Source organism: Protomyctophum bolini (genome assembly GCF_963924005.1).
Source record: "Protomyctophum bolini genome assembly, chromosome: 18".
Classification (NCBI taxonomy): Eukaryota; Metazoa; Chordata; class Actinopteri; order Myctophiformes; family Myctophidae; genus Protomyctophum; species Protomyctophum bolini.
The window spans coordinates 12,847,044-12,863,082 of NC_137879.1; the positions used below are offsets into that span (position 1 = coordinate 12,847,044).

Genomic DNA, 16,039 nt, shown 5'->3' on the forward strand with positions numbered 1-16,039 from the left:
TCCACATACAATGCTGTATGAATGTTGCTCTTGTTAGAACTTTGCACAGCATGACGACACTGGACTAGAATGATTCCTACAGACTCTTTTGAAGCACCAGTGTGGTCGCAGCATACATACGGATGACATTCACGAGTCCCCACAGGAAGATGGACACACTCAAGCATGCATTCATGTACTGTATATAGACACAGACATGCACGCACGCACACGCGCACACACACACACACACACACACACACACACACACACACACACACACACACACACACACACACACACACACACACACACAGTAGCCCCCCTGCACTATCCCATGCATGTGCAGTGCAGGTGTTCATAATTATGGCTGAAAAAGTGGGACGGCTATCGCTGAATGGTTAAAGAGCCGTAGGTCCCACGTTCGATTCCATGCCCCAACAATGTGTCAAAGTGTCCCTGAGCAAAGACACTTAACGATGAACTGCTCCCCGAGTGCCAGACTAATGACGCTCAATGCTCCTAGTAGTTATAGGAGGGGGAAATGCAGAGGACACATTTCATGTTTGTGCAAATATACAGTGACACAAAACAAAACACCCCATGGAGTGGGGACTAAATTATAATGATAAAGTAAAGTAACTGGATGTCAAACAGCCCTCTCTGCTGGTGAAATGCTGGCACTGCAGCTGTTCAAGCTGCAATTTTCGGGCCTTAGTATAAAATGGCTATATACACCTCAACAGCAGATCATTAACAGAAGGTATGTCACGAGATGGAAATGGCCACTCTTCCCCCCCCCCCCCCCCCACCCACCAAATAATTAATTGATTCAAAGCAGTGATTGTTCCTTGGTAGTCTCATTGTCTACCTCTCTTATTTCATTTCACATACATGTTATGAATGTTATAATAAAGACAACCGAGTATCGATCTCTGATGACCAAATTAAATTAAGTCTTACTCATGCTCTTAGGTCATAGCACAAACTTTTGCCATTTATACTCCATACTACTCTACTTCCCGTATATATATATATATCCTTGATCACTTACAATTCCGATACAAACTGTACGTACATAAGCATTCATGTAATACAGATATTACACAGCTTTGTTGCCTTTTACGTTCACACTATCGCTTAAATAAAGAGAAAACTAGAATGTGAATCATGTAACAACACTCTTGGGAACTTAGGTATAAGGAATGTCAACTATACATACTTAATGCATATTCACATCAGTTTACTGATTATATCGTAAATATACTGTCAGGTGTCATACAATATAAGCATACATGGCTGGCAACTTATATACAACATAACCTGTGTGATTACAGTGAATATATGGATAACATAGTTCTCATAAATATATTTTCAGTAGCATATTTAGCATACATTGGACATACATTACACAAGAGAAGGAGGGGTAGGCTCGACATCAACCAATCGACTGTAAAATACTTTAAAAATATTGAAAAACAAGAACATTCAAAGGCCTGCCCAGTGAGTGACAAAAGAGGGACTTGGAAATTAGTTTAAAGGTACACACACAGGGATTTCACATGGCAGAGAACATCGCTAAAACAGTAGCATGAAGATAAAGGATTATACCGGTATAACCCCGCCTGTACCAAAAAGCCCTCTGGCACCAACATTTCTCAAACCCAACCCGGATCGGCCAAAGAAGTAAAAGCCTAAAAAAAGAAGCTGGATGCTGGATGCAGGCATGCGGATCACTTGAGCAAAACAACATTCAGCCAAGAAGAAGAAAGAGAATAGAAGCACACCACGGGACGGAAGCAACTGGGGAAGGGAGACAGCTTAGTTTCGTTTAGGGAGGGAGGGAGGGGTTTGCGTAAAAAGACAAATGATGTTCCCGTTGCTGAGATGCCATTTAGCATTGACTCGAGTGTTGTGGGCCTCCAGCTGATCTCATGACTTCCGACTGACTTCTCGGCGATAGGCGAGAGAGGAGAACCGCAGCCAGCCAGCCAGCCAGCCAGCCAGCCAGCCAGCCAGCCTCCTCTGGTATGAGATCACATGAAGCAAGAGGAGACAGAGGGATGATCGATTGCCTCCTCTCCCTGAGGCAAACCAGCTCTCATCCCGGGTGTCTCACACACCGTCGGTCCATACTCCATACGTGTTCATATTCAACTTGATACCGCCGTCCACCTCTCACGTTTAGTTAGTTAACATCCCGGGAGGAGCTCTAAATTTAAGAGCTATACAGACAGGCTCCCTCGTGGAATGTGAACACACCTCTGTGATGTGGGAAAAGAAAGGGAATAGCAATGCAATGGCTCTTAAGACCATGTCGACGCTTAACCCTTAAGACCAGTGAGAGTCACGCCACTTTAAAATCGGACTGGCGTGCGTGGCGCATGGTACAGTAAGCTCGTCTCAAGTCAAACGGTCAGTCGTCGGTGTGAGAGAGACAGTACGGTTTTTCCCAATGCGTAAATGTGTTTGGTCCCAAATCAGAGTATAAGGAGGTTGAGGAAAAAGCTGTGAGGGGTTGTGCCTGAAAAGAAGCAAAGGGAGAAACCAACAAAAAAACGGATGCTGGATGTAAAAGTCCCTGTATGGTCTCCCCCCACCCCCCCCCCCCCAACTGTTCCTTCCAAGAACAACCTCTGTTCCACCTGCACAGTTCAGTGTGCTGCCACGCCACAGCCCAGCGTGACCCCCCTTCACCCCACCTCAGTTTAAATGTGTGAACCTTCCCACCACTCCTGGTATCAGCCCCAGTCACAGGATCAGCACTTGACCTGACTGTTGTGGACGAGAAGATCGGTAGGGTGCCACATAGGCTGGGTGGGGTGTGAGTGTATGTATATGTGTATGTGCGCGCGTGCGTGCGTGTGTGTGTGTGTGTGTGTGTGTGTGTGTGTGTGTGTGTGCGTGCGTGCGTGCGTGCGTGCGTGCGTGTGTGTATTCGGGGGGGGCGGGTGCTAAGGGTTAGACCCTCCCCCGTGTTCCCCCTTCAAAGAGCAGAGCTCTGAACACTTACTAGGAAATTCTCAAAAATCAAAGCCCCGAGCTAGGGAGACAGACAGACAGCCTGCCGCTGGGCCATGCCTGCCGCTCCCCGGGGGCCAACCCCTACTCCCCCCCGAAGCCTCACTTCTTGACCGCCTGCCGGTAGCTGTGTCTCTGGCCGTCCTGCTGACGTGGTGGCGGCGGCTTGCCACCACCGCAGCTGCTGCTGCCGCCGCTGCCACCGCTGGCCCTGCTGGTGTCCCCGCCCCTGGCGCTGCTGGTCTGGCTGGCCAGGCTGCTGTCGCCCCCCTGCAGCGTGGGGCTGGAGTGGGCCCGGTGCGCCAGCGCGGTGCCGTTGTTGTCCTCCAGGAGCTGGGCCTCGAACACGGACAGGTCCTCCTCGCCGCTTCGTATCTTGGCCCGCAGCAGCATGACGAAGGTGCCGTAGCGCGTTTTCTATATAGGATCGGGTTGGGGGGAAGGTGTTTGAGATTACAAGATTACAATCACCCATGGAGATTTAGAAAAAAATTACTACCGGTAATAGTAATGACAAAAACAGAGAAATCTACAAAGTAACTAGTAGTAACTAAAGTTTTCAAATAATTGTAGTAGAGTAAAAGTACAATATTTGGCTCTGAGATGTATAGTGGAGTAGTAGTAAAAGTAATGAAAATTGGAAATACTTGTACTTAACCACTTGAGTAAATGTACTTAGTTACTTTACAACGCTGTTTATTTCTCAGTTCTTTTGAAGCTCGGCGCGGCCGGAGCACTCCACCGACTCACCTCGAACTCCAGATACTCGTCGCGCTGGCGGTACTCGTCCAGCTCGCGGCCTTTCACCTTGCGGTCGGGAGGGTACGACCGCAGCTCGGCGAGCTCCGTGGAGATGGCACGGAACCGCGTCTCGTGGGATTTGACCTGCTCTTCCTGCAAACCAAAGTTTCACGATCAATGTTCTCACCAGGGAGAGGAGGCTCAACCAGGATGCCCTGCTCTACAATCTACATACAGGTGTAGAGCCGTCTATGAGAGTCGGTCCGTCTGCATGTCTGGAGCTAATTTCGCACGTCGATGGACTGATAAGTGCCAAAGGTCTTGTGCACACTGTCAGTAAGTAGGCTACACAAGTACCTCCACTAAATGTTTTCACATATCGTTGCTGTTGAGAGGTAACAACATAACTCCATTTTTTAGTTTTTTGATAATTTATTTTGCATAAATCAGTGCTATTGAACACACTTGGAACTGACATTCCATATATTGATCTGACCTCATCAAATCCTGTAAACTCAAGACACGCTCCATATATGGCAAGACCTCATCAAACCCTGTACACTCAAGCCACTGCCCCCACTGCCACCCTTCTATATATGGAGCTGACATTCTGACGTTCTGATATTCTATATGTTGATCTGACCTCATCAAACCCTGTACACTCAAGACTTGCTCCAGTACATAATTCATTCCATATGTTGATCTGACCCCCGATGCCAAAGCGCCTGCGCTTGCCCAGCAGTCTGCCGTCACCCAGGCGGATGTGTGCCCGCGACCTCGCCCTCGGGGGGGTCTTACTGGTTATAAGAGATATACGCGTTGAAATATCTTATTTTAAAAATGGAAGTCAAAGGGACTCAAATTTGGACGTCTGAGCTCCATTGCACTTCCAGCAAAAAATATTATTTGGTGAGAAATAACAAAGAATAAGAATTAAACACACATCTTTCTCTTGGACACAAGCGATCCGGCCACAGGGATCTAAATCACTGTTTCCTAAACAGTGGGTCGGACTCGGGACCCATTTGTGGGCCCTCTTAGTTTTTGTTTATTACATTTTGTTTTTAATTATTATTATTATTTAAAAACCTTTTCAAAAAACATTTCCCAAAAAAGCAAAAAAAAAAAACATTAATTAAAAACAAATTCAATGATTTTCCAGTAATTTCATGAAGAAATCAAAGAAAAATAACATAAATTCCAGAAATTTGAAAACAAATAGTAGTAGTGAAAATAGGCGAAATAGCAGACCTACAATCTCACAAAGTGGCGCGAAGCGACACGGTGTGAGCTTGTAGGTCCTGAGTTTGGGTCCCGGGGAGACATAAAATTTCTCTTTTGAGTCAGGAGCTAAAAGGTCTGGGAACCACAGGTCTAAATGATTCCGTACCTCTGTGAATTTGGAGGATGTTCCCGGCAGCAGAGGTCGACTGAACTTCTTCTGCGATCCAATGGCTGCTGGGAACGGAGGCGCCGAGAACATGGCTGCTACCGTGTTGATCCGCGTGATCCAAGACTGCATCTGCTCTGCATTTCTGTCCAGACACGTGCAAACACAAACACACACAAATAAGCACAAACAGTAGGCGCACTCGCGCAACCACATAAGCTCACACATATGCACTCAAATACACACACGTGGACGAACGTATGCACGCACGGACGGCACACGCGAGCACACACACAGACATACACACATCACTTAGTTATCGGTTAGGCTTTATTTATACCTAATTATTTATTTGATTTATACTATAACAAGCTCACAACACGTAACGCTGCCTGACAACACCCGCACGCAACAATATATAACATAATGTAATATATTACGCTCCGCGGTGCGCATTCACGTGGTGGGCACAACATCAAAGGAGTAACCATCAGAGAATGTAGCCTTGCTGCTGACAAAGAAATTAGTTTTGAAGCCAATTAATAATATAAGAACAGTTATACGCTAACAGACCTATTAGTACCCCCCGAGAATAATCAGATTGAATCAGACGGCCTTGTACCACCACGTCCCCAGAGAAAGAGAGGACTTAAGCTAGAGAGAGAGACATGTACGATGTGCAGAGAATGTATTAGAGAGGCACGGGCCGACATTCGCTAAAAAGGGCACTTTTTGCAAAGACAAAAGATTGCGAAAATGGCGAGCTTGTAGATCAGCAATTTCTTCGAGGTTGAAACCATGCACTCTTTAGCTACTGGAGATGTGACGTAGGGTACGACATGGATTTCTAAACAAATTCTTTCAATTCAATTCAATTAATTTCAAAGGAGCTTTATTGTCATGAGAAAACATGACGTTTACATTGAAGCAAGTGTCAAAATACAATAAAAACTGTTGAAAATGGGGAGTATATACAGTTGGAGAGGGTACAGCATTTTGTAAACGGAGCTATGTCACATTGCATCGAAACAAATAGCAGCATTTATTTTATTTATTTGTCACTTTGGGACGAATATCAGCATTTCTTCTTAAGACTATTAAATAGTATACAACAAAAACGATTTAAGATGTGTTTTTTTATATATATATATTTTATCCCACGATTTTGTAACCCATTTTTCACCCCTGTGCCAATCATCTACTGTGATCCTGGGCTCTACACACCCTCCGCCAACCTGGGGAGAGCAACGGACTTAACTCATGCTCCCTTGTGTTTAAAGGTAGCATCTCTGTTTACATGTGCAGTAGGTCTCTTTCAACGCAAAATAAATGCTGCATTCAAGTACAGGAGAGTTCGGGAAAAAGGCAATTCTCCTGAATGGGTATGGCATGGAGAGAGGAGGGGCATTTAGCATTTCTTTCACCATAGTAAATGCTGCATTCATTGTCTGTGAAGAGGGCAGTTTTCTTTTACAGATTGGTATAAAAAGTGCAGGGGCTCAAGCCCCCTTTGATGTTTTGATGTATATCTGTGCACGTGCCTGGTGTGATAGGGGTGGGGGGGAGAGAACGAGAGAGAGGGAGAGAGAGAGAGAGCATGAAAGAGAGTACAGTATCTGGGACAAATGCAGGCGGCAACTAGAGCAGAGAGCCTGTTGTCCTCCTGGGGGATGGGAACATGTGGCCATTCATGTGCCACTTCCCGCCCGGATCCTGTTAATGTACACACTCACACCTCCAGCCAGCTCTAAACGCACACTACACATTCTACACACACACACACACACACACACACACACACACACACATACACACACACGCGCTCGCACGCACACCCCTGTTGTTGGTTGAAATTACAAAGCTGCTCAGCTGCGTTTGGCCAATGAGAGAAGTTAGGCTGGACACTGACTTTTGAGGACGTCTGTCTGTCCCTCCCTTCGACACCCTGGCCCAACACACCCTGGCCCAACACACCCAGGATTTTCTAGACTCTTCTGTGGCATGGCCCCACACATACACCCACCACACACCCACACACACAGGTTCAGGACTGCAGACTGCACTCCCCATTTTCCACCGCAGTCTGGAAACTCACCTCTGCCCCTCCCAATTTCCTCGTATCTCTTTTCTTGTTGGCTATTATATTAATAGGTGCTAGTTATACTATAAAGATGTATATTGGTTACTTGCTCACATAGAATGTTACATAATTATTAATTATATTATTGTGCATGTGGTTTAGACACAGATGCTAGCTTAGAACTTTATCTGTTATCCTATAGTTACTTAACATTTTTTTGTGCCGGCTACCGACTGCCGCTTAGTTGCTTTATGTAAGCGTTACATTAATTACGAAACATGTCCTCCGATTTTGCCCTCTGTAAGTTGCTCCGGATAAGAGCGTCCATTGAGGAATGACCTTGCCGGGTTCATCTCTGTGTCCTCCATTGACCGCCAACTTAATGGTGGTGCAGGTTCTGTTATGGTTCTGTGTGTGTGTGTGTGTGTGTGTGTGTGTGTGTGTGTGTGTGTGTGTGTGTGTGTGTGTGCGCGCGTGTGTGTGCGTGCGTGCATGCGTGCATGTGTGTGCCTCGTGATAAAGAATTGCACCGGGCAGATATGACAAATAACTTGAATATACTAAGAAATTATACTGACATATTTAATATTTATACAAAAAAATAGAGGGTGAATGGCAAATCGAGTGTCAAAGCGACAGGCAAAGTGAGTTTAACGTTGTTTAACGTTGTTTAATGCAATCAGATAGGACTTTTCTGTTTGGATGTATGGGCTGTCAAGGCCAGAAAGTAGTTTTTTGCCACTCAGTAGGCGTCCCCGCATAACTTCCGGGTTTGATGATGATATCATGCACATACCCTCTATAGTGGAAATAGCTGATAATCTTGCAGATTTCAGCTTCTTTTTTTTAATTTAAATTTGACAATTATACAAAAATAATTGCGATTATCTCAAATATTTGCGAATAGATGGTTATGTAATAATGGTGACAGGACACTCACGGTGCCTGGAAGAGATAGACCCTCCAGTCAGCGCTACTCACGGTGCCTGGAAGAGATAGACCCTCCAGTCAGCGGTGCGCAGGTAGAACACGTTGGGCCTCTTGCTGTAGTCTGAAGCCTTCATGGCCAGAGCATGGTGGATGGACACTGCGTTCTTCAAGTCTTCATCAGACAGTTGCTTCTCAACTCTGTATTCCCCCTGGTGGAAGGACACAGGTTTATTTTAACCAATTTATTAATTTATTTTTAGCAAAAGATTTTTATTTGGAATTGCCGTTTCGACAAATATAATGCCTCTCTTCAGGGTATATGATTTGATAAACCCTAGCATCCATATTCAGGGCATATAACAGGCGAACCTTCAGAAAAAAATTGGTGAACATTTGCTAAATCGCCACCCAGAGTATTTTTATATAGATTTTAGGAATTTGTATGCACTGATCGGTTGGCACTTTTAACTTCGTTGTACATGTTACAATGACAATAATGATCTATCTATCCAAGTATAGACCCCTGGGGGGGGGAGGAATCTGGTCAATGAGGCATTTAGGGTTTAAGACAAGTGGATAAAAATAGTGTCAAAGGGGATTTGTGCCTGCTGCGACCACCGCCCTCCCTGTGGTCGAAAGAAGACAAAAAAAGACAAAATAAAAATAAAATATGAAGATTGAAACCAGGGGGGGGGGGGGCTTTAATACCCCATTAAACCAAGACAAGCTGACAATGGGAGAAGTACCATCAAGTGTCAAATGAGGAGGATCAGGGGTTTAATTTCATTTTCATTTCATCCTTTGCTCCCGTTTGAGCTGACAAATCCATTGGCGCCCTTCCACGGTATCGGGGGGATGAGAACTTGGCTGGGTGGCAGGGTGGGGTGGCAGGGTGGGACACTTGTTTCTGCCCAAGCAGAGGGATTTAGCGTCACAGCGGCCAGGGGAAGCAAAGAGGCCCAGACAGACCACTTGACCATATGGACCCCCTTGAGGGTTGAGACCGGCTGTGCTGGACACATTCCACAAATAATAGTAATAATAGCACAGTCAGGCACATTACTGTAGTGTACAGTATGTCAAAGTGCTCTGTAGATAATATGTAAATAGCAACTACACATGGACAGACTGCCTCATTGTACAGATTTGAGTTTTGTTTGATGTGACGCATTGTGAGCTCGTAGAACTGCTATTTTCAAAAGATTTCTATACATTAGAATTTTTTTAAATAAGACATTCTGCAATGCATAATGAGTACTTTTGGTACTTTATGTACATTTTGATGCCAATACTTTTGTACTTTTACTCTAGTACATTTTGGGCAACAAAGTCTTATGCACACCTATTTTATGCTCTGAGACGGGTGCGTAGGCAGGGCTCAATGTACTCAGAAGAATGCACACAAAGTGCACAAAGACCTTCACACCGTCTGCACTTGCAATACGAACGTTATTTATTAGGCAACGCTTCGGTCAAAGACCTTCTTCAGGCATCTCTAGTACATTTTGAATTCTGGACTTTTACTTCCAATGGAGTATTTCTATATTACAGTATTGATACTTTTACTTAAGTAAAAGTACTATTTTCCACCACTGACAATAGTTCATTTACCTTCTGCAGGTAGAGGATGAGGCCCTTCAGATGGACGTAGAAGGTTTTCCAGCCTCTCTTCCCTCTCGGTGCTGTATGTAGACGGAACAAACGCTACGATGAAACGCACAGATCAAACACATGCAGTTCTCTGGCTCTATCAGTCAGTTACCATGGAGAATGTGCAAGATGGATCAGATTGACATCCACAGAAATCCAACATATGGTAAGCGATCTGTTGACCGAGCTGGGATCTTAACGCCTCCTTATCTTCTCCTCCTCCTCCTCAGCAATCCTGACTCACCACCACAGACCACCTGCTATGCCTTGGCAGAGCTGTTGGTCACGTTTGAGGTTGCCATACTATAGTGCATGTGTATGGAGCAGTGCTTTCTTTGCACGTGCAATATTGTACTGACCTGTCTTTTTTTGTCAAGATGTCGAGAAGAGGTCTAAGGTTTAGCAGTAAGGCTACTACAGAAACTGCTTGAGGACCATGAATGGGCAGTTCCTGACCACTAAAAGCGCCACTTCACCCCTTTTGCACCAGAGCTAATTTTAATGAAGTTTAAGGACACAAGAAAAACTTTCCTGGGTTTTTTTTTTGTGTAATATGGTTTTGTAGATATTTTAGTCATGACGCCATGTTCATGAGCAAAAACATTTGGTCTCACTTCCTTCCTGGACTACAAAGTCACACCTCCATGCAGCCTCCCCCCTCTCCACAAGGAGGGGAAGTGCACTAAAGCATTATGGGCATTGTAGGAATTCAACAATCCAGTCAAACCCTAGTCAAACACACGACTGGCCATAGGGTGCACATTTCAAATTGTGCTGTTATCTACTATCAAATACTATTAACAGTTTGACGGCCGCTAATTGTTTAATCAAACGATCGACTCTGCTTAATACGCTATAACCGACATTTGTTTAATGTGTTTAATTCGCCATATTTTAATAATTAAAAAGAAACTCCGGCTTTGCCGCGGACCTGGTGACGAGGCCATCATGTTCTGATGACGAAACCGGAAATCAACCCACCCAAGGGCCATATTTTGACTAGGGTACCAGGCCGGGACTGGAAAAAAGTTGGGTATATTAAAAAAATGAATAATAATAATAATTAATTAATCTTAGAATAGATGTAGAACAGTGGTTCTCAACCAGTGGTCTGGGGACCACCAGTGGTCCTTGAAGGAGTTCCAGGTGGTCCCCGCAGCTAGATGATGGACATTTCAGTCGGTAAACCAAATGGAACCTTTATAGATCTTTAACTCTTGAGAGCATAAAAAGTGGTCCATGGCTCAACATTTATGCAGAACAAACACGTACTTCTTTTGCCGTCAGAGTCGGCGTGCACTTTGCGCACCAGAAAGCCGTTCTTGTACAGCAGCGCTTTGGAGGGCTCGTCCTCCTGGTGGTGATGGTGGTGGTGGTGGTGGTGGTGGTGGTGCCTCCCGCTGCCCCCGCCGCCGCCGCCCACCACCTCGTGCTCATGATGCGTCTCCACCGGCTGCTGGGAGGAGGCGTTGATGTCGTCCCCGAGCTCCGAGAACGACTTCCGCAGCTCCTCCTCATCACTATGGAGACGGAGAGAAATGAAGAAGAATCAGAGAGAGAGAGAGAGAGAGAGGGTGATGGACACCCCGTGTGCTGCTGCCACGGGGCTCATTAGCGATGCGTATCTATCAACACATCGTTATCGTCACCAGCGTGGCCCCGCCGTGCGCATGCAGCCTGCTCCTCAGCTGCCACTCGCTATCGGTGTGTCAATCTCTGTTACGGGCCCACGCATACAGCGCATGCAATACTAACAATGATACCCACACAGATAGGAAACTCTTTTCCACGCATGACGTGAGAAATTGTCGCCACTGACGGTTCGTTGCTCGCCAGAGGTTTTGTAATGCAAAGCACCCAGGGGACCCCAGTGAGAATGAAACCGTGCCTTCAAAGCTATAATTGTGCTCTCTCTCTCTCTCTCTTTCGCACGCACGCACACACACTTTTTCTCTCTCACTCTCTCTCTCTCTCTCTTTACCGCTGTGTATTTGTGCTTCTCTCTCTCCTCCTGAGGAGTGGTCGACTTCCCTTGATCAAAAAGCATCACAGCAGGAGAGAAACGATCCTGTTGCAGCTCTTGGGTGAAAAACAGGAACATCCTTATCACTGGGGAGCCAGTCTTATCAGGAACACTAGTTCATACTCTCTCTCTCTCTTTCTCTCTCTCTCTGTCTCCGCATCATGCACATCGGAGGTGAGAAAAGACACTCCTCGCTGGACCTCAAAGTGTAGCTTAGCTTAGCTGGACGCATGGTGGGCACAATGACTGACTACCTCAGTAAAATCCTGTGTTCATTTACCTCAGTGTTTTTCACTGTGAACACCCAACAATCGACACAATTTGCACAACCGTCACTTTATGTACCTAATCGCTCGACACAATTTGCACTACATCACGCTCCCTTTATCTGCATTAGACTCTAATTACACATCACCTTGTTGTCCAAACACCACACACAATGTTCAGTTGTTGCACACACTTCTCACGTAAAATCACAAAGCATCAACCTACAACACACAACTATTCAAATCTTTAAACATTCAGGTCTGGTGAGCAATTTGTTGGTAACACCTGACCACATAGATGACCCACAGTGAATCGACTACATTGTCATCTGGGACAATGTGAGCTTCCACCGGGCTGCTCAAGTGCATGAGTGGTTCCAGGACCACCCACATTTTCCCGTTCTATACCTTCCACCTTAGTCATCGTCATTCATGTGTTCCATTTCTATGATTGTGTTTTCAATTCATTGTGCTGTGAATGCTTGGTAGCGTGCAGCAAATGCTATAGTTGTGTGTACTCACTACTCAATGAATGGTATGTCTGTGTCATTTGAAAATATGGCTGTGTGTACCAAATGACACAAGTTCCATTTTGGGAACAGTTAAGAGATTTGTTTTAATTATCTGTCGCCTGCACTATAACCCTAATATTAACCAGTGTAACCTGCAGTAACCAGCTATTTCGTTTTCGTATTCTATTCTTTTCTATACCAGTTGGGTCCAAATGGTGCCTTATGGGTCCATTTGTACACTCTCAGAGTTAAATGAATAGAACACAGATCTTTACTGTGTATGTCGTATATAGGCCACGTGACCAGGCAGGGAGGCCCTGATGGAAAAGTTCAGCCGGTAAAATAGAAAATGGAGGTATGGCTGCCACACTCACACGAACGCATGCACACATGCACGCGCACACACACGTGCACGCACACACACACACACACACACACACACACACACACACACACACACACACACACACACACACACACACACACACACACACACACACACACACACACACACACTCTCTTTCCACACCCACCACCGCCCCACACCCCTCTGGGACTACACTACACTATGATTAACCATCAGTACGTAACAGTTAACCTATACAGGAGCCTGGGAGAGACAAAGAAAGACACACACACACACACACACACACACAGAGAGAGAGAGAGAGAGAGAGAGAGAGAGAGAGATGTGCAAAGTGTTCTAGCCTGTTGCCTGGTAACTGCTAGCCTGCCTGAATCCCACACCATACAGAGTAGAAGGACAGGCAGAGTGGGGGGATGGATTGAGAAGAGGAGAAAAAAAGATGGGGCAGAGAAAACAAAGACAGAAATAAAGGCAAAGCACACTAGTCTTACATAGAATAGCGTATGAGTGAGAGGGAATGGAGAGGTGAGGAGAAAAGAGGAGGGGAACGGAGCAGAAGTGAGAAGAGAAGGGGTAAGAGAGGAGAGGGGGCGAGGAGAGGAGGAGAGGGTCTGACGAAACAAAGGAGAAGAGGTGAGATGGGCAGATGAGGTGAAGTGAGGTGAGTAGGGCAGAGGGGAGAAGGAGAGTAGGTGAGGAAAGGAGGGGAGGGGTAAGAACGGGAGGAGAGTGGTATGAATATAGCCTAGGGGAGAACAGGTAAAGATGCCCCTTTGCTACTGGCCTAGGAGAGGACAGTGGTACTGGCCTATAGGAGAGGACAGTGCTACTGGCCTAGGAGAGGACAGTGCTACTGGCCTATAGGAGAGGACAGTGCTACTGGCCTATAGGAGAGGACAGTGCTACTGGCCTATAGGAGAGGACTGTGGTACTGGCCTATAGGAGAGGACAGTGCTACTGGCCTATAGGAGAGGACAGTGCTACTGGCCTATAGGAGAGGACAGTGCTACTGGCCTATAGGAGAGGACAGTGCTACTGGCCTATAGGAGAGGACAGTGGTACTGGCCTATAGGAGAGGACAGTGCTACTGGCCTATAGGAGAGGACAGTGCTACTGGCCTAGGAGAGAACAGTGCTACTGGCCTATAGGAGAGGACAGTGCTACTGGCCTATAGGAGAGGACAGTGCTACTGGCCTATAGGAGAGGACAGTGCTACTGGCCTATAGGAGAGGACAGTGCTACTGGCCTATAGGAGAGGACAGTGCTACTGGCCTATAGGAGAGGACAGTGCTACTGGCCTATAGGAGAGGACTGTGGTATCTACTATACAAGTGAAAAGGTGTACCCATACTCATTCTTTCTGCTCTATCTCCGACCGAACCACACTTTCACCACACATCTCTATATGCAAAATAAATTCGGAACGCTCCCCGAACTGACATAGGCTATCTTTTAGCCGTTCAAGTGTCTTATTTACTCTATTAAATATTACTTTTATGAAACATTCCTACACGGAACACGGAATCACTGCTGCCCCAACACGGTCAGAAACAAGCCCAACCAGCCCACAAACAAGCCCTTTAAACCACGCTACTTACATACACTACAACTCGCTTACAATTCGCAAACCTGGCAACACCCTGCCTCTTACGTCACCAGCTCTGTTGCCAACTACGTTCACTTAATGGGGCCAGTCTTTCACAGTGACACACATGTTACATGAACCATGCGCCCGGGATGGTTTCTACCCCTCAATGTCGTATTTGCTGCGCCCTTCTAATGATGCGCCACGCCTACTCTACACTCACTGCTTGCAGCAGCAGCACTCGCTGGGAGCTGGGTCTGCAGGCGACCCTCGCGCAGGACATTGATGAGAGACAGAAGGAACAGGAGAGATTATACGATCGCTATTTCGCTTATTCCATCTAAATCTCTTTATTTACAAAAAAAATGACTCGACGATTCCCTTAGTTACATCAACATTGTTCTTTGACATTAATCGGATTGTGCCAACATATCACCCTTACACCGATCACTTTGCCTATTTTCGCCACACAGCCAATTTACTTCCGCGAGCGGCCGGGCCATTCCGCCCATGCGAATGCATGGAGAAAAAAAAGAGACGAAAATCCAGCTGTATCGGAGCAGTGCCACACACACACACAGTCAGTCACACACACACACACACACACACACAGAGAGGAGTTGACAAGTGAGAGAACGAGACGGCTGTTGCGTTTCACCATGGCCAGTGCTGTTGTAGACAGCGACGACGATGATACACGGAAATAAGTGTGGAAAAGAAAACGAGCAGACATCACAAAGAAATCGATCTGTCCAACGACGATGGTACAAAGACAACAACACAGCCAACTATATTCTTATAGAGAAAAGCTCTCAGCTAATTCGCCCCGTGCAAAACAATTAACGCACGGAGTTGCGGTCTGCATAGCTGCAGACATGCGACCACTATCAGTGGTGGAAAACGCTGGCTTTCAATATTTAATGAGAGTTGCAGAACAGCAGAACCACGTTACAAAATGCCATGCAGGTCACACATGTTTTCACTCCTAAAATGTATCAAACTAATAATACATGTGAAACGTTGCCCGTTAAAATCGTTTTGTCTAAAAGATCGTCAAATATATGGCCGTTAGTACTGTTAATTCAACATCCGGTGAGGGGAGGATACGGATTGTGTATGGAAATCAGCGCATACAGTGGGTGGGCTTTAGACCGGATGTAAGCCACATCCACTAAATGTACACTAAATAGAAATAGTATAAAATACTGCATAAAATGGTGTAGCCTACTGCAGCTATTTATAACCAGGTAGTGTATAAGTGAAATTGAACACTTAAATTAGTATTTAATACTTGAACTAACAACAGATGGGTCTATATACTATTTGACTTTTTTTTTTTTTCTTTCTTTTACTTACTTAGAGCTTAACAAGAATGTTACAAGTCATCTCATCTTCAAGAAACATTTAAAAAATGTTAGGGCATAAAACCCAAAGTTGTTAAACCTTTTATTATTCTCATTCTGATTTGTTATTTATAGAAAATAAATGTGACTTA

General features: G+C 45.6%; 1 protein-coding gene across 4 annotated transcripts in view; it reads right to left on the minus strand.

Annotated features, from left to right (window-relative positions):
* Nucleotides 1-825: 825 nt before the first annotated feature.
* Nucleotides 826-16,039, minus strand: part of LOC308333171 (uncharacterized protein) — an 84,422-nt gene continuing 69,208 nt past the window's right edge. For 3 of the 4 annotated variants that reach the window (XM_080789366.1, XM_080789365.1, XM_080789367.1), the window contains 6 exons: nt 11,064-11,311; nt 9,753-9,823; nt 8,193-8,350; nt 5,132-5,276; nt 3,751-3,894; nt 826-3,417 (listed from right to left, as the gene is read on the minus strand). In XM_080789366.1, coding sequence (XP_080645492.1) covers nt 3,103-3,417; nt 3,751-3,894; nt 5,132-5,276; nt 8,193-8,350; nt 9,753-9,823; nt 11,064-11,311 — 1,081 coding nt within the window. In that variant the 3' untranslated portion in view covers nt 826-3,102. The remainder of the gene's footprint in view (nt 3,418-3,750; nt 3,895-5,131; nt 5,277-8,192; nt 8,351-9,752; nt 9,824-11,063; nt 11,312-16,039) is intronic. The other variant, XR_013965780.1, reaches the window with a different exon arrangement.